Source organism: Amphibalanus amphitrite, unplaced genomic scaffold (assembly GCF_019059575.1).
Source record: "Amphibalanus amphitrite isolate SeventyFive unplaced genomic scaffold, NRLGWU_Aamphi_draft 000484F_arrow, whole genome shotgun sequence".
NCBI lineage: Eukaryota > Metazoa > Arthropoda > Thecostraca > Balanomorpha > Balanidae > Amphibalanus > Amphibalanus amphitrite.
In genome coordinates this window covers 463,819-488,741 of record NW_024881978.1, presented here as the reverse complement: position 1 = coordinate 488,741, position 24,923 = coordinate 463,819, and the positions used below count along the sequence as shown (strand labels likewise).

Sequence of the window (24,923 nt, the reverse complement as noted above, 5' to 3'; positions counted from 1 at the left end):
CTCGTAAATATTAACCCTCGCCCCGTTGGGGGGGGGGGGGCAATTTGCCCCTCCCCCCTGTGGTTTTTCCTAAATAGCCAAGAAAACGGCGGCGCTGCGCCGCCAAATTTTCGGTTCCTTTTCGGGAATCAATTTGACAACTCCACACAAAATTTCAAGTCTTAGGTCACCTTTGGTCAGGAGTTATTGAGGTCAAACTGAGGTCATGTTCGAGCAAAAATGAGCAAAAAACATGAAATTTTGAAACGCTCACCAAAGCTACAGCTACTTAACAATTTCAAAGTTCTTTATATAGTCATGTAGAGAAAAGACGGCGCTACAAAACTGCTATCTCGGATTTTCAAAATTTTTGGATTTTGACCCTCAAAAATTCAAAAAACTGATTTTTTTTAGAAAAACGTAAAAAAAAGTGAATTTAAAAACCCGGAATATATGTGATAGTCCCGCCGCTCTTCTATCTACATACCAATTGTTAGATCGATACCTCTATTTTTGGCCAAGTTATAGTGAAAAAACGTTAAAATTGATGACGTCAAATTTTTGAACTCAATTTTTGGCAATTCTAGAGCACGTAGCGTAAAACCAAGACCACCACTGAACTCCCCGTGACGAGCTGCATCGAATCGATACCCAATTTATGTTAAAACATCAACTTTGAAATTTGACCTAATTTGACCTGACCTTGACCTGACCTTGACCTGACCTTCACCAGAACATAATCTAAACTGACCCCAAGGGCTGCCTGTCCCACATAATCGCATTTGACATTTAAAATGAACCATAAAACATGTATCACATGATATTTTCATATTGTGACCCCCCAGTGACCTGACCTCTGTGACCTGACCTGGTATCAGTGACCTCAAATAGCAAAATATGTGTTTGACGAACAATACCCCATCGATGATTTTTAATGAAATGCATTTAATCGATTTTACAACGCATTTCTTGAAATGCCTGTAAACGGTGAAAATTCGACCTTTGACCTGACCTGTGACGTCATCGGTTTGACCTAGGTCAACAAAATTTGGTCACAAGGTAGTTCCCTGGGCTATCCAACGCCGTTTGCCGCTTGTCGCTATGTTGCGTGGTTCTCGAGATGGTAACGCGCCCCCAACCGGGCGCGTTGCTCGGCAGACCCCAGCGTGGCGCAGGTTAACTCACTACTAACTCATTGGTGCACTTACATGCGATACAATTATTTGTCTAACTGGGAATAAAGTCATGCCACTTATTCTCATGCAAGTAATATCACAGTCCCTGAAATGCCACAGATAAGACAAACGACACACACGAATCATAACTTCCCTTGCACACACCACTGGACATTTAAATAAACAAACTATTGACACATTTAAGGACAATATTGTTTCTTTTTACACTAAGCATGTCTCCTGTCGGGTCCACAATGATGCGTATTACCTATTGTACTAGGAAACGCGAGCCCGAAATACGGTCTTTATATGTTATACCTATTAGTGAGTATGAATTGAAAATTGAAAAAAAAACTTTTCTCTAATACCGCGCACCAAAAATAACAGCTTGCGTAACTATGTCATTAAACCGATCAAGTAATTTATAGAAATCGCAAAAAATCAAGTTCAGGGGGATGATGCTAAAATAAAATGTTTACATCATCATCTATTTAGCCTGTATCTGCCTACCAAAAGACGTGGCTGTGAGTGAAATGTTCTATAGAAAAAAAGATAATTGTTGTGTATGATTGTGTGTAACATAGTACACACTACTATTTATGTAACAATACACGGTTTCTACTTCATTGGAGTGCATTTCCCTTCATAGACACATAATATGAAATCACATTCAGATATGCTATGTTTTCTGTAGCCATTTGGGAATAGCAGTCGATGCCTCCTGCATAATTTTGTGATATGCACTTTGTTCAAACACTCAACCAACTGGCTTTTTTGTAAATATTATGAAGAGGTGAGCTTAGAACTCGCACCTGCTTTAATATAATCAGTTTGAGCATTTATCAATGCCTGCTCATGCTCAAATGAACGCGACCTTCGCCACCACAGACTGGGGCGTGTGGTGTATTTTGATAGTTAAGAAATTAGGGAGTCAGCTTCTTCTCTCCAATCCATTATTCAACTGATTTCGTTTTCATGGTAGAATCCCCCGTGAAGAGATCGTGTCTCCCTCGAGGGCGCTTATTTTATATTTCCTAAGAGTCGGTCGCGCATAAGTTAATGTAGTTCGAGAGTAACTGTTGTATCTGGTTGAATGGATGCACACTTGCTAATGCACCACGACTGTGTTGCCGGTCTACGTATCACTTTGTTCGTAAGGGATCACTCACCAGATGGGAAAAATCTACATGAGACTACCCTTTTGCCACTGAATAGGAGCTCCCTTTCTCAAAAAGGGAATTGGAACATTCACTCTTGTTTCTGGTAAAATTAATTAGACATCGCTTCCGGTCCGATTTGGTCAGGTGAGTCTCAGATACAGTACCAGCCAGCCACCTACATAATACAAAAGTCGCGCATCATGCAATAACAACCAACCGAGTGTCCTAGGCGGTGCCCATCTGTGAGACCCTAGGCCCTCTGCTGTCGACAGTGGGTCCTACACAGATAGGAGAGCACCACGCGGCAAAAGTAGCACTGCATCAGACACTGGACAGCCACGAAGAATCCGTGGCAGTAGTGGAAGAAGCTGGCGCTGCCCCTGCCGGCCGGCTGGCCGTCCGCCGGCTCGTCCAGACTCGGCGACGAGATCGGGTAGATGAGGCTCGGCTCGTAGAAGAGCAGGAACAGCTGGCCGGCCACCACCAGCGTGTCGAGCGCCAGGTAGCCGAGCACCAGCGAGCCCAGGCACGCCTCTCGGCAGTTGACGGCGCAGATGAGCAGCGCGCCGAACACTATCAGCGTGCCCTCGACCACCATCAGCGCCACCAGTGCCGCCTTCTTGGCGGCCAGCACCTCGTCGGCGGAGAAGTGCTTCAGAAGCTCGGGCGGCTGCTTGGTCTGCGCCAGCTCCGGGTCCTTGATCAGGATGGCCAGCTTGAACATGTCGATGGTGGCGAGCAGCAGGCCAGCCACCTGCGGCGCGGCCGGGGCGGGTCAGCGCGCGGGGTCACGGGGTCAGAGGTCACGGCAGGCCGGTGGGCAGGCAGTTTAGAGAGACGGCGGACTGTCTCGGCTAGTCAGCTGGTGCGCTTAGTTGCAGTTAGGGGCCTGCATGCAGTTAGTGGACTGTGTCACTGGACAACTGGTGGAATGCGCGCACGCTTTGGACGCACACAGTGTCACAGTGCGACAGGACAACTTACGATGTGCGTGAGAGACTTCGTGACCAATCCGTGACGAGGCTAACAGATCCGGACGTGGATGGTACACCTCAGTGAGCGTTACGCATTTTTAAGTATGATTGTGACGAAGTGTGCAGATATGTCAATCTGGCACTGCCAGCACTGCCCGTGGAAACTTTGTTATTGTATCCGACAATTTTTCTGCCGCAATTGAGTTAACATTTACCATGTACTCGTATTCTATGCAAAGTATGCTACTAAAGCTCTTCTCTACAATGTTGCGCATGCTTTTTACCAGAGACTTGCTTCTCGCAAACAGCACTCGTTGATGCTATTTCGAAAGCCACGCAGCACACAGCACATCAAAGCCAACATCCACTGGTCTGCCACAGGCGATGTGCCTCTCGTAGTTAATTTGATCTAGCCATACGCACCTCCCACCCTATAGAGAGCGCACACAAACCGGATAGCGCACGGGCTCGCCGGCCTTCCGGCGGCTGGGGTTCGTCTGAAACCAGATTAGCGGCAATCTATTATTTTGTGTCAAGGGACAAATGAATGAGCTTGGGGCACAGGTTTTGACTAAGTAATAACATTGGTATATTTCTGTAGCGTCAGCATTACACTCCACGACGCAGTAATGTTCAATATGCCGGTGCTGCCTTATACGCTGTCCAAAGAACGCAGTTTTGCATAATGACTACCTAATCTTGTTCATTAGCTTCACACGATAAACAACCTTGGCGCTTACACAAGTGCTCCCTTCATTGCATCAGCGTTAGGAGCCCGGAAAACAACTACATAATCCCAAATGATTCGACCCGATTGCCTTCCAAAGCACGCTGGAAATGTGATGGCGTGTGTCATTCATGGAGACCCTTATGTGCGTTACGCCTAAAAATGTTATCGTGCCGTCGGCAGCGGCGGGATCCTATACATACGATATAGAGAGCCAGATCAGAGTAATTGATTGAGCGGATCGGCTCATCACGACCGAGTGGGCGCGTCATCGTTAGCGATGAATGAGAGCACGCGAGGAGGACGGCTTATACAGGCGGCTGGATCACTGAGGCGGAGCCGCAGTCATCGTGTCGTGAGGGCTGATATGTAAATGGTGGCTGGTCACAGTCGGGGCGCCCTGAAACCCAAATCAACAGACAATGCTGGTTTGTCACAAGTTTTAGTTGTGAAAGACACGACGCTGGATCGCAACTATTATTTCATAGTGATGTTCTGAACACATTAGGGAAATTTAGGGGTAAAACTTTATTTGTTTCCTTCAAAATAGCTCTTCGCAGCGATTACGCTTAACAACTGTGTCAGCTTAAAATGTCAAAATAAATAAGAGTTTTATTAAATGTTTGAAAATAGGCGAGGTCGTGTACAAAACTTCTTACTGAGGAAGATCAAACCACTGTTTTGTTTATTTCTTCCTTGTTGGAGATGAAGGAACATTTCAGCGCTAAATTTATTTAATAAATGTTCAGTTGTTTGTGGTTCGACGAACGTTTTTTTTTTCGGCTACTAGTCGTTAATTGTTTTCGTTTCGAATTACGCCTAGTACGCCATTCGAATTAGGCCTTTGGAGTTATGCCATTCAAAACGAAAACAAGAAACGACTAGTAGCCGAAAAAACGTACGCCGAATTATAATGTCTAGTCGTAAAAGCTTGAAATCATACATTGTTTGCTGGTGTAATCATTAACTAACAACTGACACTTTGATCAATGGAGGTGCTCGGCTACGCTTTTGGCTAGACACTGCGATGTCAACTGCCGTACCGGCCCGCGCGCTTTGATGCCAGTGCATTGCGGTACAGTATAAAATCAGGCGCTCTACCGTGCTGCCATCTATGAGGCGAGTCTGAAGTCGATTGTGATGCGCCGCGCTGCGTGCTGGATTATGGGTAATCTCTCATGAGTTTCGAGTAAGTTGAGGTGTGCCACGAGGGCTTTATTGAAGCTTTGAAAGGAGAAGCGTGTTGGAACTAAGATCTTTTACATTACGTGATCCTGAGCGAGTCACAACTTATGAGTTGCCGATCTTCCCACCTCTGCTGCAATGCCTTATCGGGTTTTGTCATTACGATCCCTCACAACAAATCTCCCCGGCCCCAACTTAGCCATCACTCACCACCATGTACCAGCCGATCTTGCGCGTGCCGTCGTCCAGCGGGCAGCCGCAGCAGCAGTAGGTGACGATCAGCATGGCTGGCTGTTCGGTCGTCGGTTCGGCGACTACAGGCACCCTGTCCAAGCGTCGGGCGGGCCTTCTGTTCAGGTGCAGATCGGCGAGCGCCGAGCTGGCGGCCCGCTCCGGGTGGACCCTGGCTGTGCCACCGTCCCCGATGGTCACTGCGCGGCCGTGCGGGTTATCCTCTCATCAGCAAACGGACGGCATCTGACGGCGCTGCCCGGCGGCTCTGACCGTGACCGTGCCGCACAGATCCTCCATGACTGATCCGCAGCCGCCGCTCCGAGACCCGGTCCGGTCGGGACGCTCCGGCTGGAACGCTCCCCTCTCCAAAAGACACCGATCGGGCGGCGGTCGCCTCTCGACTGTCGGCACTGCGCCGCTCGGGGGCAGAGCGGGAGTGCCGGCCAGCCGGGCAGTCTGCTCGCGCACCTGCTCCCGGGCCGAGCGGTCGGCGCGCCGGCCCGGTCAGAGCAGAGGAGGGCCACGTCAGCCGGCCTCCGGGACTGCCACGGAGCGCGGAGGAGCGGCGGAGATCGGGTGACACCGACCGGTGCAGACCGGAATGGAGAAGGACACAGACACGGAGACAGAGACGGTGTGGAGACAAGGTAGCCGGCGGCACGGGAGACGGGACGGGAAGCGGCTGCGGTGGGAGCGACCTTTGTCCACGTGCCCGGCGGCCGACAGAGAGCGCCGGGCACAGTGCCGAGGTCGATACGCTCCCGTCGCCGGCCGCCGACAGACAGAGTGAGGAGGCGCGGCGAGAGGGAAGGTGAAGAGGAGAGAGCGGAGACGGCAGCCACCTGGCGCCGCCCTCTGACAGCCGGCAGCCGGTCATGGCTCACTGGGGAGTGGTCACACCGACACACGGTGACACCGGGGCTTTGTCGTTGTTGGCTCTCAACATTTGACAAAGGACATTTTTCCTGTCAGTTGGTGAAACTGAATGCTAGGAAAAAAGGAACTGTGGAACAGCCGCTTGGTCAGATCACACTGATATGCTGATCATCCACTTCTCTATTTTTTGCGTGGATTTGTATAAAAGTAAGTATGCGGTGCGTAGTTACTAGTTACATTCATTCATATTGCATTCATTCTCTCATTCATTCATTCATTCATTCATTCATTCATTCATTCATTCATTCATTCATTCATTCATTCATTCATTCATTCACGCAGGGATAGGAAAAATGAAATATGTAGCCTAGTTAAATTTGCGCTATTCCTGCAAAGAAGCTGTGTAATTAATTGTTATTATTCTAATCCATTAAGTCACGCCACAAAACATGATAATTGGAATCACCAGTGCCAACATTCAGTTTGTTTACTGAGATGCTGATCTTCAAGAATTAAAAAAGAAATCAAAGTTACAATATGGTGACAACACGTTGCCAGAGCCTCTGCCCTGGCTGGCACCGGCTATCGTGTCTCAATAGAGCGCAGTAGATCGCTTTACAGTCGAAATAAAGATAGAGTAAAACAGGCTAGTGGTCGTAGGCCGCCGCCTGCGGGCAATGCCGTCCGGAATGGCGCGGCTATCTGGGCAGTTGGAGCGGCGTCGTCCACCCGTCGCGGGTCGACCCCTGATCGGAGGGAGGACTGCCGGTCGTCGGCCGTCTGACAGTCGGCTGCTTTGTGTGTGTGTGATGTCTGGAGGTCTGTCTGCTGGCTTGTGTGGCTTATGTGTCGGTCTGCTCATGCTGGTTTGTGTGTCAAAGTTGTCCATGTCTGCTGGTTTGTGTGTCTAAGCTGGCTGTCTGCTGGCTTGTCAGCCGCACCGATTCTCTCTTTGGTTGGCCTATCTCTTTTTGTTCTTCCTTATCGAATTTACAGTGACAACACACTGAGTCCTTCCCGTGGCTGATTGTCGTGACAACCCCAAAGCAGGGTCGGATTCTGCAATTTCCTTCGCTCGCTTGGACGCTTGGCCATCCCAAAATACTCCCGTAAGAACAATAAAGGGACGCCGTAAATAAGACATCGCCCTACTGCCCAAGTGCTATTGCCAAACAATATCTCTCCCCGGTCGTAATCAACCCAAGATTGGTTGGTAATTGGTATATATTCGGTTTAGAGTCGCAATCTTCTCGGCATTCTCCCGATAGTGTCGGTATTTGTGACTTTCTCTGCCTTCAGGCAGCCGCTGAGAGGACTTTGCGCCAATGAGTGGCAAAAGCTGGACCTTGTTTTCTTGAACCCTCGCCCGCACATGCCATTTTCCCATCCTAGAACGCACATGGGGGGGGGGGGGGCGCCATTTCGTTCCTGTTGGAGATAGAGCTTAGCGGTAAAGACCAAAAAGATTCTTTGGGAAGAGACAAATCCAATGATACCTACCCAGTTTTACCTTCTCAGGTCAGTCATTGACCTTCCAGGTCAGGTCAAACTAAAAATGTGGCTGTTTTGGGTCACCGTTGGATATCAAGTGCGCTGCTTAGCATATACCGATGACGATGCCGTTTTCTGGTGCCAAGCCAGCTAGAACCTCTTTGTCACACTGCCCGACCAGGTTTTTGCTGCTGAGGTCATTTCGGGTCAAGTTAGGTCAAGGTCAATTATATGCGTTTGTATGTCTATGTGTGTCTGTGTGTATACTGATGTGTGCACCGATTGTTTATGTGTCCATATTACATGAAATCATGATCTGAGAAGCTTTTACCAAAGATGCGGTCAAAAAAATTCACAAAAAGTAAATACCGCTTGCCTAAAACGCAATTATCTTAGATGACCTAGGTTGACCTTGACCCTAACCTTGACATCTGTACATCGTCGAACAACATGTTCCATGATCTAGGTGGGAGGTAAGACTGGCAAAAAAGGCCGAAATCAAGGTGTCAAAAGCTCACAAGGCCCATAGCCAACGCAAGATGTTGAGAATTGGCCATTTGGGTCATGACATGACCTGAAAAACAAGGTCATATCTCCGAAACCAAAAATCACAGATACTTGCAATTTTCAGTGGACATTGACAAAGGATGGAGGAGCAGCTATATCAAAAATCAGCCTTCTAGCTCTAAAAATCTTGAGTGCAGAGCAGAAAGACTACCTGGAGGGGGGTGGCAACCCCCCCCCCCATGTGCGGGCGAGGGTTAAATGCACCTCCTTGTCCAATGTGATGTTTTGCAACTCTAATGTTGACCGTTGTAAACGTCTCGAAACTTAGGCTTTTGTCGCATTTGATAAGACTTTCTCTGTTTAGTTTCATCCTCCCAAAGTCGGTTCACTGTTCATTCAGGCTGCACTGTACTCAGGGACACACCACTCCCACGCGGCGCAATGGACCAGCAGAAGCCCATCTATATACATAGACCTCGGAGCTGGGCCTGTGCTCTCCTCGGAAATTATGGCGGCTCGTAAAGTGAAACTGACGCCCAGTGATGTAAGCTGAGGCGGGAGTTACCCAGAGGTTCTCTCTGTGTATAAGTTGAGAGGTTGTTATACTATGGCCTTTTGGGTGGGCATACACATGGAAAACATGATATATAGTTTTAACAATAATGTGGTACAACATTTTGGTGTAGGCTTTAGTAATCCGGGCGCATTCTTGAAGGTGCACTCAATTGTCCAATGAGAAAATGCGTCCGATTCATATATGACACTCACAAAAGATCATAAGTGCCCTATCTTTCCTTGTATTGAAAAGTAAAGGTTGAAACAGAAGAAAGCGATTTAAACGTTTGCTTTATTTTTGTATTATATAGAATATGCTTCGTTGCCGTAATGCGTCCTTTTTAAAATGCGCATTCAACTAAAATGACTGACGCCCCCTGTCGTTCCGACCATAAAGATTTACTAATAACGCCTCCATACAAACGGTGCCTATCGCTCTCTGTCCCTCTGGACTCCCACACCATTCAGCTTCGGGTTGGGGTGGGCGTCCAAACTTCATTTCACCTCCGCGGCAGAGGAAAGCAGTAGTGATGAAAACCACTTCTGTCTGCAATGGATAGAGAGCCTGGTCCGCGACATTGGTACTGATACAGCCCTCTCAACTCTGTAGATACCGGTGACCTTTCCTCTCACCTCTCGGGCAGTCTGACCACGATTTTCGCCGACGTGCCAGCAGTGGATGTGAGATGACACACCATCTCAACAGGAGGATGTCTACCAATAGAGCTTGAGCAGAGTGAGGTTGTTGGGTGAGAGCATAGCTCGTATAGTTAAGCGGTCAAAGGCTGTACTGTGTATTGTGTTTGATTGGGTTGAAAAATAAATGAGACAGACGATAAAAATATAGAAAATAATTGCGTAGCAAGTAAACGAGCTTAGCAAATACTGAGCAAAATCCATTACCGGTTCATAAAAATGTACGCTCCCAAATGTCCCTATCAGTGGCTCGATGAACCCCCTTCCACCCTGCTCAGCTCAGAGGCCCTGTCGTGTCGAAGGTGCAGAAAGTCCGACCCTCTGCGCGCCGAGGGGCGCCGTTACCGCGCTAACCGACCACCTCGGCCTGGGGCGGCCGGCGCGATCGGACCAATAACGCCGCCGATTCGTCCCAGACGTCCATCGGAAGAGCCGGCTGGCTACGGCTTTAGAGATGACCGGATCAAAGCCAAAGCCACAGTCGTTCATCTACCACTGCGGAAAATATGGCGAATCGAATGTCAACATCCGGTATCAGCTGCTATTGAAGTTAATGAGTGATGTTGGTTGTTGTCGAACGGTCTTGGGATAATCGAAGAATAAGTCCGATCGCGAGATGGACGCGATTCTGGAAGACATATGCCAGCACTGCAGAGTGCAGAGATTGATTCTGTCAATAAACACAACGCATGCTTTTTATACCCTGCTAATTGACTTTTTGGGCGGCAATTAATTTAATAATGACTTAACCTTCCAACGCATGTGAAAGATCGTGTCAAATAATTATGCTGAATGCGCAAAAATAATTGCAGTTTGCAGAGCTGGGTGCTGCGAGGGTGAGTTAGGCAATCGCGCTCAGCATATACTACGAGACGGTATTATCGAGATGTGCCCCGACGTTTCGACCTGAGAGGCTCTGACAGACAAGTTGATCAGACTGGGAAGCTTACACTGTCGCGATAGCGCTGATATCAGGTGACAACGCTGTCGACACCCGGATATGATCGTTACCAAATCACCTTCGGGGTGTTCGATAGGATCTTTCGCAACTAATTTTCCAAAGTGGGGATTATGCGGGGCATCTAATGCGATAACCTATTTGAACGTCCTTTATTGTCGAGTGGTGACAGATGATGTGGTGTTCAAAGAACGATTTTGTCGTCTGCCAGCGATCAGGGACTATCAGCTAAGCAGTTGTGCGTTGGTTATCTGGGTTCTAGGTAGGTATAAACCGCACCATTTCGCAATATGTGTTCAAAAACTTATTATTATTATTATTCTTGTATTATGACCTCCATACAACAATGGCTCTTCCGGTCACACAGTAATGATCACAAAGTGCTAAAGTGACAAGCACACATAACATCGCATCTTCATGGCGGCAAAGTTCATGACGAGCACAATAAACACAAAGTAGTCCTAAACCACTTTTTCTCAGTAGCTACTGACAGTACAGGTGACTAGTTTTCAGAGTCACTGAGCCACGACCGCGCTCGTTTTCGGCATCCAGCTGAGGTCCTAGCACCCCTGACCTGCGCTGGAGCCCTGTTCCAGTGAGACACAGCGCGGAAATCAAAGAAACGTCGCGCTTTTTCCGTATGTACGCGCGGGACCTGAAGCAGGCTCGCGCGAGTCGTACTTGTGACTCTCCCGGTAACATCATGACGATAGCATAGTCTATCGCGAAGACACTTTGGCACCTGACAGTTTTGCAAAATTTTATGAACCATCGCCAGATCACTTTCAATGACAAGATTATCTAGCCTTGGCCATCCAAGCCTCTGAAGCAAGGGTGAAGCGTGAGCAGATCTCCGAGACCCAGTGACAATCTGTGCACTATGATTTAGCACTTTCTGAATCCGATGACGCTGTGACAGCCCACAACCAGACCACACTGTCATACAGTAAACAATATGCGGCAGTACGAGCATTTCTACGATCATCTTTTTTTACACTCTGAGGAAGTTTGCGTGCCATCTTCGAGAGACCACTTAGTGTCGCGTAGCACTTGCGCACAATGACATTGATGTGATTTTGGAATGTAAGATGCTGGTCTATTTCAACCCCTAAAAGCCTGGTGTGTTGAGATGGATGCACCACTGACTCACCAAATTTCAGTTCTAAGTTTGACAAGTCTCTCCGTTGCTGTGAACGAAAGACTTGCCTGCCGAACTGCCGTATATGTTTTCTACACAGGTACTTAGGAGCCCCGTTTACCGAAGCTGAACGGGTACGAACCATATTGCCCATTTGTCGCAGTGATTCTTTCACATGTTTGAGTGAATAATTGTCTTAGGATGAGCATTTCCATGGCCATTGCTTGATGAATGCCGAATGCTTGTCACCGGTTCGCAAGGAGTCGTGCGCAATGCACTGTATGTAGACATTTATGCCATTGCATAAATAATGACTGACATCTGGGTCTTACAATGTCCACAGAGAGGCTAGAATACCACAAGATGAGACCAGATAATTGCTGCCTTTTATGTGAACCAAGGTTTGTCCTTCCTCCCTCCCCAACCCCCATCCCCCCACCATCCACGAGGAATGGAATGCCTGGTACACCGATACTGACCACCAGCAGTGATTGAAACAGCACTGCTGTCTGCAGCATTGTTTGCCTTTAAGGACCAATGAGGTGTTGTCCTGATGTCACTACAAACATAAGGATATTGCCTGTCTCCGGACAAACCACCTTTCATTGCAACATGAGTTTTTAAGGACAGTGTCTCAATCGTACATAGTGGTCTTACAGATCAGCACTGAAGCCGATAGCCATTGGTATTTGACTTCGCGTCAATGTCCTTTGGGCTGTCTGCTTCTTATCGGAGACCTAGATGTCAGTGGAACTATCGACGCCCAGAGAGTAACACGCAATTCCTGGTTGTGCAATGAATGATGCACGTTCAATTGCCTTGGTCAACACCTCTCCAGATATGAGATAAGCGCTAAACATATAAGGAGAGCATACATTCGTTGAGCTTTAATCGTGGCGCAAGAAAGCTGAGGACCGTGGCGACAGGTGCTGGAGACCTCATCTGCAGTAATTGATACCTTTTGGTGGTCATTACATTTATTCAGCTACTAGCAGAACAGTAAGGTAAGAATGGTTTTATGCTGTCATGACAGCGTCGATCTTGATAATATGACATAAAATTGCTTTATCCATTTTCAAACGTTTCGACTTTATTCAAAGTCATCTTCAGTGTTAAGATAGACAAGTACACAATTACATGCTGACATAAATATACAAGCAGTCGATGCAGGGTATCAGTCGATGCACATCACACACTTCACAAAAACAAGACATAAAACATCATTCGTGTTGGTTCGGTCGTCTTCCTACAGAACGATACTTATATCGTGTAGTGCTTTTGCAAGGAGCATTGATAATACTATGAATTAACTTTGAAGCGACCTTCTCCTTGATATTATGTCAAAAATGAAAGAATTATTTACATGTGCATTCGGGCACAGCCCATCATCAGATGTATATTTGAAAAGACAGCATATACATCGTCACAAAAACAAGAATCGACATTTCAAATTCAGCTCGTGAAAATGACACATCAGTATCCTTCGCGCCGTATGGTACCTATCTATATAAAACACACCTATAAACACACACACAAGCACAATTTTGGGGCACATACATACGATAAACTTGTTCTCACATGATACGCCACGAGGACAGATTTTCGTTCAGCCCAGGTTTTCTTTCCCTTATGTACAGTGATTCAGTAATTTTCCTATCCGGATGGTCCCTAGTTTTCTTCAAAATCCTAACCTCTAGTGGCGGGTCAGCCAGCTTTTCTGCCTTCGACATCCCCGCGTGACACTCTGAAAAATGGTCACCGATCGGGGTAAGCTGTGTCTCGTTGGCAGCACACCAACGAGCATTTGAGCATTTGAGGTGTGCTGCCAACGAGACACAGCTTACCCCGATCGGTGACCATTTTTCAGAGTGTCACGCGGGGATGTCGAAGGCAGAAAAGCTGGCTGACCCGCCACTAGAGGTTAGGATTTTGAAGAAAACTAGGGACCATCCGGATAGGAAAATTACTGAATCACTGTACATAAGGGAAAGAAAACCTGGGCTGAACGAAAATCTGTCCTCGTGGCGTATCATGTGAGAACAAGTTTATCGTATGTATGTGCCCCAAAATTGTGCTTGTGTGTGTGTTTATAGGTGTGTTTTATATAGAACGATACTTAGTTTAAACGCAGATGATCGGTCATTGATGGTCGGTTTCGCTTCAAATATGTGTAAAGATTCTAAAATTCGTAAATTGAAGTTTGAGCGTTTTTGATCTATGATTTTGAAATCGTCTATACTGAAGGGGGTGTCACATGCCAAAGAATGATCCCGTACAGACGATGCTACTGGACTGGATAAGAGTTCGCCCGTTCTGTGTGACCTACCCTTGTGTTGACAAACTCTGCTGTGGAGCCTAACATAGGTAGAACCTATGTAAGATCCTTCACACGAAGGACAACTGAACTTATAAACTACAGCAGATCGACACATTTTAGGGATAGAGTCCTTGAACTTGAACAGAGATCCAATAGTGAAGTTGTTTCTGAGAATGAATCGCGGGCTTAGATATGGGTAGTACTTTTGTAGGAGAGCGCTTATTTCATTTTTGAGCTTAATTGAGCGTTTTCCGAAAAACGGCAAAGTGAAAAAGCTTTCGAGTTTTTCAACCTGTGGTTGATTTGTGATAGTATTGAACCTTCTGTTAAGAAACTTGGCAATGGCGGCATCTACCAACGACCTTGGGTAACCGTTATCCAAGAAAAAACCTTTCAGGGATCTTAGCTCTAGATCGAAGAGCTTGTAGCTCGAGCATAAACGGTAGGCGCGATAAATAAATGACTGGATGACTGCCCACTTGATGGAAAATGGGACGAAACTAAAGAAGCTCAATCCTAGTCCGGTAAAGGTAGGCTTGTGGAAAACGGAAGTCTCAATAGAAGAGCCAATACGTTTTATCTTGACATCCAAAAAGGGTAGCGTTTGGTTGGACTCTACTTCTTTGGTGAACTTAATCTTTGGATGCTGCTCGTTAAGGAAGGATAAACACTTTTCTACATGAGTGACGTGTCGAAAGACCAGAAAACAATCATCAACATACCTCCTATACAGGACAGGACGAAATTCAGAAGGGCAGGTAGTAAGCCAATTCTTCTCATGAAAGCATAAGAAAATGTTGGCAAAGGTAGGGCCAAGTGGTAGGCCCATCCCTACGCCGTCAAGTTGTTTGTACAACTGTCCGTTGAAAAGGAAAAACGAGTTGGTTACTGACAAATCTAACATTGAGCGGAATAGTTTCCGAGGGATGCCACTGACGCTGTCAGTCTGGCTGAAGAGAGAGTTGATTGCTATGTCAACCGTTTCACCTACAGGTATGTTAGTAAACAAACTTTCAATATCAAAACTGGCCATAACCATATCTTCGGAAAATGAGAAAGTTTTTAAATCCGTGACGAACTCGTAGCTGTTTTTAACGGTAAATTCATTCTCAGTAAGGGGAGCAAGAATTGGAACTAAGAACTTCGCGAGGGCGTAAGTAGCAGTGCCACAAGCTCTGAAAATGGGACGAAGAGGTAAGTTCGGTTTGTGGATCTTAGGTAGACCATATAGGATACCTGGCGAGGACCCAGACGCATACAGTTCGTTGTACGTATGTTCGGTAATAGCACATGCTTTTTTCAACTTGCTGAGCAGCCTATTAACTTTATCTTCTACACGTAATAACAGTTTGTGAAGTGGCTCATTCACAAGACAAAACTTAGTGCGATCTGACAGTATCTTTGTAATCTTTGCTAGATATTGAGCTTTATCTAAAATCACGACCCCCCTCCCCTTGTCAGGTCTAGTTACCACAATAGAAGAGTCAGATGCAAAATCCTTCAAAGTCTTGACATCATTTTTGGAAAATATTGGTGAAAAAACTCTGGACGGACGAAACGTGTTGAAAAACTTGTAACTCACGGTACGAATCTGCTGCTTGACATCTTGAAAATCAAATCTTGAAGGGAGTGACAAAGACGATAACTTCTGGACGAGTGTCTCGAAATGAAGGAAATATCCATGAAAGCTGATCTTCCACACAGGTAGCTTGAATTCTAAGCCAAATGCAAGTAGGGTCTTGAGCCGAGTTGGTATAGGCTTCGATGAAAAGTTGAAAATGACTCTATCGGGATCGCAAGGCCGTAGACTGTTGTCAATTCCGATTCTGTGTAGTTTCCGATGATGAACAGCCTCATGATTCTTCCGAAATGTAGCTACAATGTTTCGGGTAATGTTCAGAAGCCAGTAATACTTAAAGAGAGAAAGAGTCTTCCTGAGATCTCCACGCTGAGCATCACAGTCATGCTTCAACTTCTCAGCGCGTTTCCTTTTGAACTGTATTTCTTGGTCGAGTAATTTGTTTTGCCATGATTTGTAAAACGCTGAAGATTGTAGGGACTTCTTGTACAGTTTAAAGCGCAGAAACTTTGGGAAAATCTCGTACGTCTTACAGGTAAGTAGAAAATCTAGATCCAGGTCACACTTTTCTTTCTTCTTAAGAGTACTTGTGTGTAGAAAGACACGCTTGAGTACCGGTAATGACCGATCATCTGCGTTTAAACTAAGTATCGTTCTGTAGGAAGACGACCGAACCAACACGAATGATGTTTTATGTCTTGTTTTTGTGAAGTGTGTGATGTGCATCGACTGATACCCTGCATCGACTGCTTGTATATTTATGTCAGCATGTAATTGTGTACTTTTCTATCTTAACACTGAAGATGACTTTGAATAAAGTCGAAACGTTTGAAAATGGATAAAGCAATTTTATGTCATATTATCAGATTTCTATTGATCCTGAAACCATCACGTCGATCTTGATTGTTGCACGAGTCCTGTCAGTTGCGTCAATGAGTTTTTTTTTTCTGTAGCGTACTGTAACTGTCTTCTCCGTTGCATGCCTGTAACTGGGTTGTCATGATGAATGTCCATGGGAAACTCTAGGCCAGTTCACGTGGTATTGATAAACCATAAAAAACTTAGTTAGGTGGCTATAATAAACTTCACTTAGAAGACCGTGTGGGGTACGGCTAAGGTAATTTTTATGCCCAGAGCATGTGCGTCAAAGTCGTTAAGCTACTAAAATGCCTCCAGTGTTGAAATTTCAATGTTTTTTTTTTCTCATTCAGGCAGTCAGTTGTCTTGTGCTGATCGTGTCCGTCCCCTGCTCGGCAGAATGCGCTGGCTCGTGCCGCTGCGAGTCGTCTGTCTGACGGCGCTGGTGTGCTGCGCGCTGTCAGCCCCGACCGCCCCGTGTCCGGCCACCTCTCCGGACCAGCAGGTGTTTGTGACGAGCAACTCCAGCTGCGCCGAGTTCTACCTGTGCTCCAACGGCGTGCCGCACCTGCTGGTCTGTCCCGGCGACCTGTACTTCAACCCGGTTACCAGGCGGTGCGACTACCGCCACAACGTCCCGTGCGACCTCACCGCGCCGCCGGCCGCCGCCGTCTCGGCTCCGGCGGAGCAGCGCGCTCACCACCCGACGGTCAGCGTCGCTCCCGTCTGTCCGGACCCGCCGGGCAGGTACCCCGCTCTGTTCCCCAGCCCTGACAGCTGCTCGACCTACTACATGTGCGCCGGTACCAACCCCGTGCTGATGCCCTGTCCGGAGGGGCTGCTGTTCAACAACGACACCTGGACGTGCGACTTCCCGTCCAACGTCGTCTGCCCGGAGCTGTACGCAGCTGCCGCGGCCAGGTCTGGGTCCCTCTCAGCCGCCGCCTCTGTCTCCAAAGGAACGCCTCCTCCCTCTGACAAGTGCCCTAGCGTTGACGGCACGTACCCTGTTCTCCTTCCTAACCCGGACGACTGCGGCTCGTTCTACATGTGCAGCCACGGCGCGGCCTACCTGGTGATATGTATGCCCGGTCTGTGGTTCAACAACAACACCTGGACCTGTGACTACCCGCAGAACGTCCAGTGTAACCCGTCCGGCACTTCGGCAGCCACCGGCGTCAAGGCCCTGCTGTCCGTCAGACAGCAGATGGAAGTCGCCAACGACTGCCCAGCGGTGGACGGAAAGTATCCCACCCTCCTGCCGAATCCCGCCAACTGTTCGACGTTCTACATGTGCAGCCACGGCGTGCCTTATCTCTACACCTGCCCTGCCGGGCTTCACTTCAACAAGTACACCAGCACGTGCGACTATCCGTGGCGGGCCCGTTGCACTGAGACCGAGGGCACAAAGGCATTGAAGCGGGGAGCACCCACTGCCAAGGATCCTAGCGCGGCCCTGACCTGCCCTTCTGTGGATGGAAAGTACCCTACCTTCCTTCCGAATCCGTACGACTGCACCTCGTACTACATGTGCAGTCACGGCGTCGCCTACCTGTATTACTGCCCCGCCGGTCTCCACTTCAACAGGTATATCAACACATGCGACTACCCGTATCGAGCTCAGTGCACGGAGATTGACGACAAGACTTCAGTGAAGACGGGAGCTCTCTCAGGAGCAGGAGCTCTCGCCAGCGCTGGATCTGCCTCAACCTGCCCCGCCGTGGATGGAAAGTATCCCACTTTTCTTCCGAACCCGTACGACTGCACCACTTTCTACATGTGCAGCCACGGAGTCCCCTACTTGTTCCACTGCCCTGCCGGCCTCGAATTCAACAAGTACTCCAACACATGCGTTTCCCCATTACAGTCGCAGTGTACAGAAATTGAGGGTAAGAAGTCGATGAAATCCGTAGCCGCTCCTAATCCGGGTAATGTTATGGCGGTCTCTGAGCCTGCGGGGACGTGTCCCGAGAGGGATGGAGCGAATCCCGTGTTCCTACCGAATCCCCAAGACTGCTCCACTTTCTACCTGTGCAGCAACGGCGTGCCCTACCTCCAGCATTGCCCCGAAGGTCTGGAGTTCAACAGCCGCACCAACACGTGCGACTTCTCGTGGCACGCCGGCTGCCAGGAGATCAATGGCACAGCGGCTGCCCAGCCAGCCCTCTCACCCTGAGGTGTCTCTGAGAGGAAGCTCGTGTTGCATAAGTGTAACCCAGTGTAACCCAACGGGCAACGGCTGGTTCGTTGTACTTTGTTTTTGCAGCTAGCGGATTCAAATATCCTAATTTGTCTTTGGGTGTCTCAATGAGCTGTCAGTAAAACTTTACCATGTCTGTCTGTGAGTTCGTGCTTCATCTAATTATAATTTATCTTATTGATGGCAAGCTTCTTCGCACCAACTTTTGTTACCTGTGTAGGAAGGCATCGTTTTTACGCTGTGGTAAATTATTTATTGTTTTATTTGATTTTACGTGATCAAGTTGACCCAAACATATTTACTTGTAAGTTGTAATGTTTATGAATGATAGATGAATAGGCTAGCGTTCCCTCAATACATTACTGTCTTAGTGAGTGTGTAATTTGTTATCGTGTCGCGTCAATACATTGTTGTGCTATATGTTCACTTTAAATAAACATATTCCGCTCATGTTGTCTTATTGATAGCATTAGGTGGGTAGAAGGAAAAGCGCGAGGAGGAAGTAATGAAAACGTACAAATTTGTGCGAGGCTTTCTTTCTTGACTGTTCTGCGCTGACCGCACACTCTCCCTCAAGGGAGTTGGTTACCGGTGTGCGCCGTCCGCTGCAGACAGGGGCGGCGGCACCAATATCGGACGGCGCCCTCCCAACGAGGCCATCGGTCACCCACGGCCGGCGCCGCCGAAAACAATGAGCGCCCACCGCCAGAGAGCGGACACACCCAGAGCAGAGACGGCACCGCGCGCGGCCGACACGGCCCCGACGTAATCTCGGCCGACACCCCACCCCGCCCGGCGCCCGCCCACCAGCCGGAAACAATCACAAACAAACAAAATTAGATAGCACGCTGCCAACGAAAGCCGGGGGACAGCGCCAGAGAGAGCCAGAAAGCCGAGATCGCAGAAAACAAGCGCTCAGCCGCTCAGCCACGGTCGCTGGTGTTTGCGGGTGCTGAAGGATAGATTTTGAGGAAAAGATGTAAAAATCCACATTTTGACATGGCTTTAAATCCTGGTATTTAACAATTGTCTTGCTAAGATATCTTCAAGGGTAGCTTTTGAGTAGATATGTAGAAGATCCATGTTTTGACATGGGTTTAAAACCTGGTATTTAAAAATTTTCTTGCTAAGATATATCATTTAATCCATGTCTTATTAGATGCCCTATTAGAAAGATGGTGTCACATTCTGATTTCGGGAAGGTCTGAACCGATTTCAAAATATAGTAAATCTGAGATAAAAGTCCATCTTGATAAAAGGCTTTCGAAAAGGGAAATTGACTGTCTGCGTTGATCAAGATTCCATATGTTTGGTTGAGGCTCCCGTCTGCGCCGTTGAAGTTCCCATCTACGGCAGTGACGCCCTCGTCTGCGCTCTTCACTGTTCAGGCTCCCGTCTGCTCCGCTGAGGCCCCTGAGGGTCCCTTCTGCTCTGTTTTTGACTCCCAAATGTGCCGCCAAGGGCACGACTGCCCCATAACCCTCCCGTCTGCGCCAGTGAGGCTCCCGTCTGCCCCGTAACGCTCCCTTCTGCACCGTTCAGGCTCCCTTCTGGGCCGCTGAGGCTCCCTGTCACTCGCGCTCCGCGGCTGCTGTCGAAGCTTCTGTCTCCGGGGCGACGTGCCCGGTGTACCAATAAACCCGACCGCGTGTCGAATGCCGGAGTCGAGTGGCCCCATCAGAGCCGCAGATATCCCGGCCGCACCCTGACCTAGTCGCAACCAATAATGGACTCTTCCACGTATTTTATTGGGTAAGTTATACTTCGACACGACCATTCACAAAAAGGGGCCGATGGGATAAAGTTACAAACTACGATGATAAGATTACAAACTCATATAGTCACCGAACATCTAGGCACTTCGATCAAATTATCAAATTTTTTCCCTTTTATCCCAGCATCTATTTGAGAGCACAAGGATGTATGACCGCAACAGTATTGGCCCTACCTCTATCCCATTGTGTAAATGCATGACCCTTATCCGACATCCCTCCTTCAACATGTTTCACTAGACATTTAGGTCTACATAGGTCTCACGACTCACTCCATCCCTCTCCCTTTCCCTCTCCTCTCCTCCTCTCTCCTCTCTCTCTCTCTCTCTCTCTCTCTCTCTCTCTCTCTCTCTCTATCTCTCTCTCTCTCTCTCTCTCTCTCTCTCTCTCTCTCTCTCTCTCTCTCTCTCTCTCTCTCTCTCTCTCTATCTCTCCATTACTAAGAAATTCGAGCAATTCTAGACTCAAATTTATATTTTGTGAAATGTGACTAAAGTTGAGTCATAGCCCGCAATCCACAATTCAAAATAAAATCTTAATTATCTCGGAGAGCCGCATCGCCGACTGATGTGTGACTGACACGGCTGACACCCCTCGGTCTGTCACGGTACCGCCGTCAGTCAGCTGTGCGACAGGTCATCAGTCTGGGGACGGGTGGGCTCGTGCGTCGCCCTGAGGGCACCGCTTGCTGAAGCGCGGCACGTCGCTAGAGCTGCGGGATATTGATGGCCGCCGGGCCACATGCCCGGTTCGGGTGGCTGCGGCCGAGAAGCGCCTGTCATGGATGTCACCGATCACTGCTCGAGCGGAGAGTGATGGCACTCTACTGAGAGCCGGGAGTGAGTGTCAGCAGTCGATGGGAGGGGCTCACGCAACCCGGACACGCGTTCGGCCGGTGATGGTAGGACAGATTGGGACTGATATGTGTCCGATACGGCCGGTCATCGGAGGAATGATCAGCTACATATGTAATATCGAAATATGTTTGCGAAAATGACAGGCTTCTTTCATGAGACACTGATACAGAAACGGACTTTGGCACTGCAGGTTCGGTGGGAACCAAATTTGATAATCTAGGAAGGGCGTGTGTAGATAAGTAGGTGCGACAAGCATGCTGCTCATCAGCCAGTTGACACGGGTGACAACTGACGACTGTCCCTGACACTACTCCCCTGCGCTATCTAAGTGTTCCGCGCTCCGCCACGGCGCCGGTCCTGTCCGGGCCGCCGTTGCCACGGGCGGCTGTGTTCCTCAGGGTGTCCCCAGAGACCCAGCGACATGGCCATGTAATGGTGCCGACAGTAGCACCTGCCTGCGCGCGCGTCCCCCAGGCCCCAGGCGTAATGGGCGCCGCTATTGATCTGTAATGAAGGTGTGTATGTGGTAGATGCGATCAGCACACATAAGATGATGCGAAATAATTGCATTTGATATTATTTTCCTTGGAAGAATGTTCTCATTCCTGACGATGCAGCGAGGGCGTCAGTATAGTTAATATTCCTTCTTTCAGCAAATTGTTTTTGTCGCATTTCTTTATCAGAAATGTCCTGTTAAAGGGACTATCCCACCTTTAACATTGGGTTTGAGTTGAGATAGCCAAGTTTGCGGCGAGGTTCAGAAACCACTATCTATCTAGGTTGCAACCCCCGCGGCCTCTTGGTGTTGAAGAAATTCGTTCCCTTCATTTGAAAATGGGCCTTGTACAAGGCCCTATCTTCAACATGGAGCGACCGTTAGTGTGACGTCACCTCGTTTAGTCATTCTGATTTAAATGGGTTTGTTCGTTGAAAAATTGCTTAAAACTTGGTCTGAACTTTGTTGTGGTGCCTACAGAGTAAAAAGAATCAGCTTTATGACAGTAATGTGGCCTGGGGAAGGAGGTAATTTTGAGCTGTGACGTCACATATTTGAAAGTTTGTGTTTGGAATATGGGAAGCCTAAGATGTTTAATGAAAAATAAATGCCAGAACCGTGTTCCTGGTCATCCAATCTATAAAGTCGGGCACAATTTAACTGGTTTTAACAACATTTTAGAAGGTGGGATAGTCCCTTTAATTGTGAAATGTAAAATGATCAATTTGAAGAGCATCGCAAGTCCCTCTGACGTTTGTCCTCTCTTCCTAACTGCCTGTCAGGGGTGGGATGATTTCGCTGAATTACGGACGTGACCAATGATATACGATCGGACGACTGTCGCTCGGGTAGGTGCGATACCCAGCGGCATCCTCATTGGTGCCACTCAAAGTGATATATGACTGTCCGATTGGCATGTTCATCTACACTCTGCGTCGCAAGTAGGCAAACACACCGATAATGCTGCTCAACTCTGTGGTGTTTGCATTGCATGAGGGTTTGCGATGGTATGGCACCGTTTCGAAATGATTTCCCCTGCGCAATGCGCATATCTGCCATTAAGTAAAGGAGCACTTTTCTTGGAACTGTTTCTGCACCGAATTTCTATACAGTTTGAGTCAACACGCTTTCCGATAAACAGTATATTTAGGGTAACGCGTTTCCTATGCATTTAGAGGGAAATCGCTACTTTGCATTTCATTTTTTGCAAGTTGAACTGATAAAATATCAGTTAATGGAAATGTTTGCGAAACGGTAACCCAAGTTCAATTTCCAACGACCTATAAAATATAAATGTATGCTTATTGTTGGAAGCTATCACCAATCTTGGTTATCAAACTGATGTCACTCTTTTTCTAAAAGAAAAAATAAAGTAATATAAATAAGTGAGAATGATCAGATAAACAGAACATCTTCTTATGGATCTTCCTCGGAACGGTGGGTGTATGCTACAGGATACGAATAGAGGTCTCTATTCGTACAAGTACCTAACTGATAAGATGATAGAAAAGTCTACCCTCTTATCACAGGCCCTAACCCATTTTGGCGTATAGGTATTATGCTGCATAGTTGCTGGTTTATCGTGCTGCCCGGTAGCTCAATCAGTGAGCCCACTTTATAGATATTTCATATTAGTACGAAACCCACGAATAAGCCCAACCCAAAAGACACCCATTCAACCGTTGGGACAAATTTTCTTTAACCTTCGCCCCCAGTGGGGGGGGGGGGCATATGTTACCACCCTGTCGCGTTTTTTTTTTTTGCGTGTGAATAAGAAACCGCGGCGCGTAGCGCTGCGTCGCTTGGAGTAGCTTTTTGTACATCAATTTTGGACAATGTGTGATTTTTTTTACCCCAGGTCATGTCAGGTCAGGTCACCAGGTCAAGTTAACTGACAAAGCCTAAAAAAGTTTGCAATCATGTCCAGCCTGCAGTGCTTGTCAGAAAGGTTTTAAAGTTGGTGAATGGCATGGTGTTATGGGCGCCTACAATTTGCATATCTTGGATTTTTTATATCCGTGACCTAAGGTCAGGTCAGTGGCGTGCCCTTACCATTATAAGTCAATGCAGAAAAAATGAAAATGCCTCTAGATCCGTGTGTACGCATAGGAACAGTCCAAATATTTCAGAATCACAGTGATTTGGACCAACCGTGACGACCAAGGTGTCGTTTTTGCTGATAGCCTCTAGAAAGGTCATCCGAGGTCATTTGAGGCTACAAACAGATTTTTGCCAATAACTCGATTGGAAAGAGATAGGATGAGATAGGATAGGATGAGAGATAAGAGATAGAGATAGCTGGGGATGTTCTCATTGTGTTTGTCTTGTTGAGACGCATCGACTGATATGCAACATGACCTTTTCCGGTCAGGTCATGACCTTGACCTGAGGTCAAAGTTCAAGTTGACCTTTAAGGTCAAATTATAGTTCATTCGACGCGTCTCGGCGAGAGGAACACGATTCTGGCAATGGAAATGTTGTGGCTTTTTTAGTCAAAAGTTATTGTCGAAAAACACATTTCGTAAAAACAGCTATTTTTGGGGCGCCGGACATATGTACAGCCGGACCTATCAAATACAGCTTGCCACATGGTTTTGCCCAGACCGGGCACAGCTAATTGGTCGGAAATGGAATCCGCGTCGGCGACCCACTTTAGTTCCGAAGCGGTTCACGGCTATCTATTTGTACTTTAATTTTATTATAATATTATGATTCTATTTATATATATTTTGATTTTAACTCCTCATATTTAAGGCTAATGCAACTTCTGCACTCCGCCTTAGGTTTCTTTACAAACCTACACATTTAATTCCCTTGATTGTCCTAAGATGCAAATGTAGCTAAATGAATAAGTACACAAGTAAGCATGTACGTGGTGCACTAATGCGTTCTCTTATTCAGCAAATTATTATCATCGTGTCAGCTCAGTCTTGGGAAAATGTAAGAACAGTCTTGGAATTGCTTAGCTAAGAACAAGCAGGAGTACATATACAACAGAATTCATACAATAGAGCGCATACATTTGAGAGACGTATCGTCTCTAATAAATTGTCCTCCAGGCTCCAGCGATTGGCTGTTGCACTTCAACGGTCTCTTGAAGTGCCGGATCGATGCGTGCAGGAGTTCCCCTGCACCAGTCACCGCGTTGGACGATTTACCGACGTACACGGTCCCGCCGCGGCTACCCCC

General features: G+C 47.5%; 2 protein-coding genes across 2 annotated transcripts; one reads left to right on the top strand and one right to left on the bottom strand.

Annotated features, from left to right (window-relative positions):
* Window positions 1-1,588: 1,588 nt before the first annotated feature.
* LOC122392389 lies at window positions 1,589-5,847 on the bottom strand. The gene is made up of 2 exons (XM_043387195.1): window positions 5,411-5,847; window positions 1,589-3,068 (listed from the first exon to the last, which is right to left on the bottom strand). The coding sequence occupies exons 1-2, from the start codon at window positions 5,483-5,485 to the stop codon at window positions 2,565-2,567; spliced, it is 579 nt and encodes a 192-aa protein (XP_043243130.1). The 5' UTR covers window positions 5,486-5,847; the 3' UTR covers window positions 1,589-2,564.
* A 6,151-nt stretch (window positions 5,848-11,998) lies between these two features.
* On the top strand, window positions 11,999-19,059 carry LOC122392388 (chondroitin proteoglycan 2-like). Its single transcript, XM_043387194.1, has 2 exons — window positions 11,999-12,659; window positions 16,809-19,059. The coding sequence occupies exon 2, from the start codon at window positions 16,810-16,812 to the stop codon at window positions 18,583-18,585; it is 1,776 nt and encodes a 591-aa protein (XP_043243129.1). The 5' UTR covers window positions 11,999-12,659; window position 16,809; the 3' UTR covers window positions 18,586-19,059.
* Window positions 19,060-24,923: the final 5,864 nt, after the last annotated feature.

Coding starts and splice junctions, on each gene's coding strand:
- LOC122392389 (XM_043387195.1), bottom strand. CDS start 5,485: ATGCTGATCGTCACCTACTGCTGCTGCGGCTGCCCGCTGGACGACGGC. Junction 3,069..5,410: donor AGATCGGCTGGTACATGGTG/GTGAGTGATGGC, acceptor GCCGCGCCGCAG/GTGGCTGGCCTGCTGCTCGC.
- LOC122392388 (XM_043387194.1), top strand. CDS start 16,810: ATGCGCTGGCTCGTGCCGCTGCGAGTCGTCTGTCTGACGGCGCTGGTG.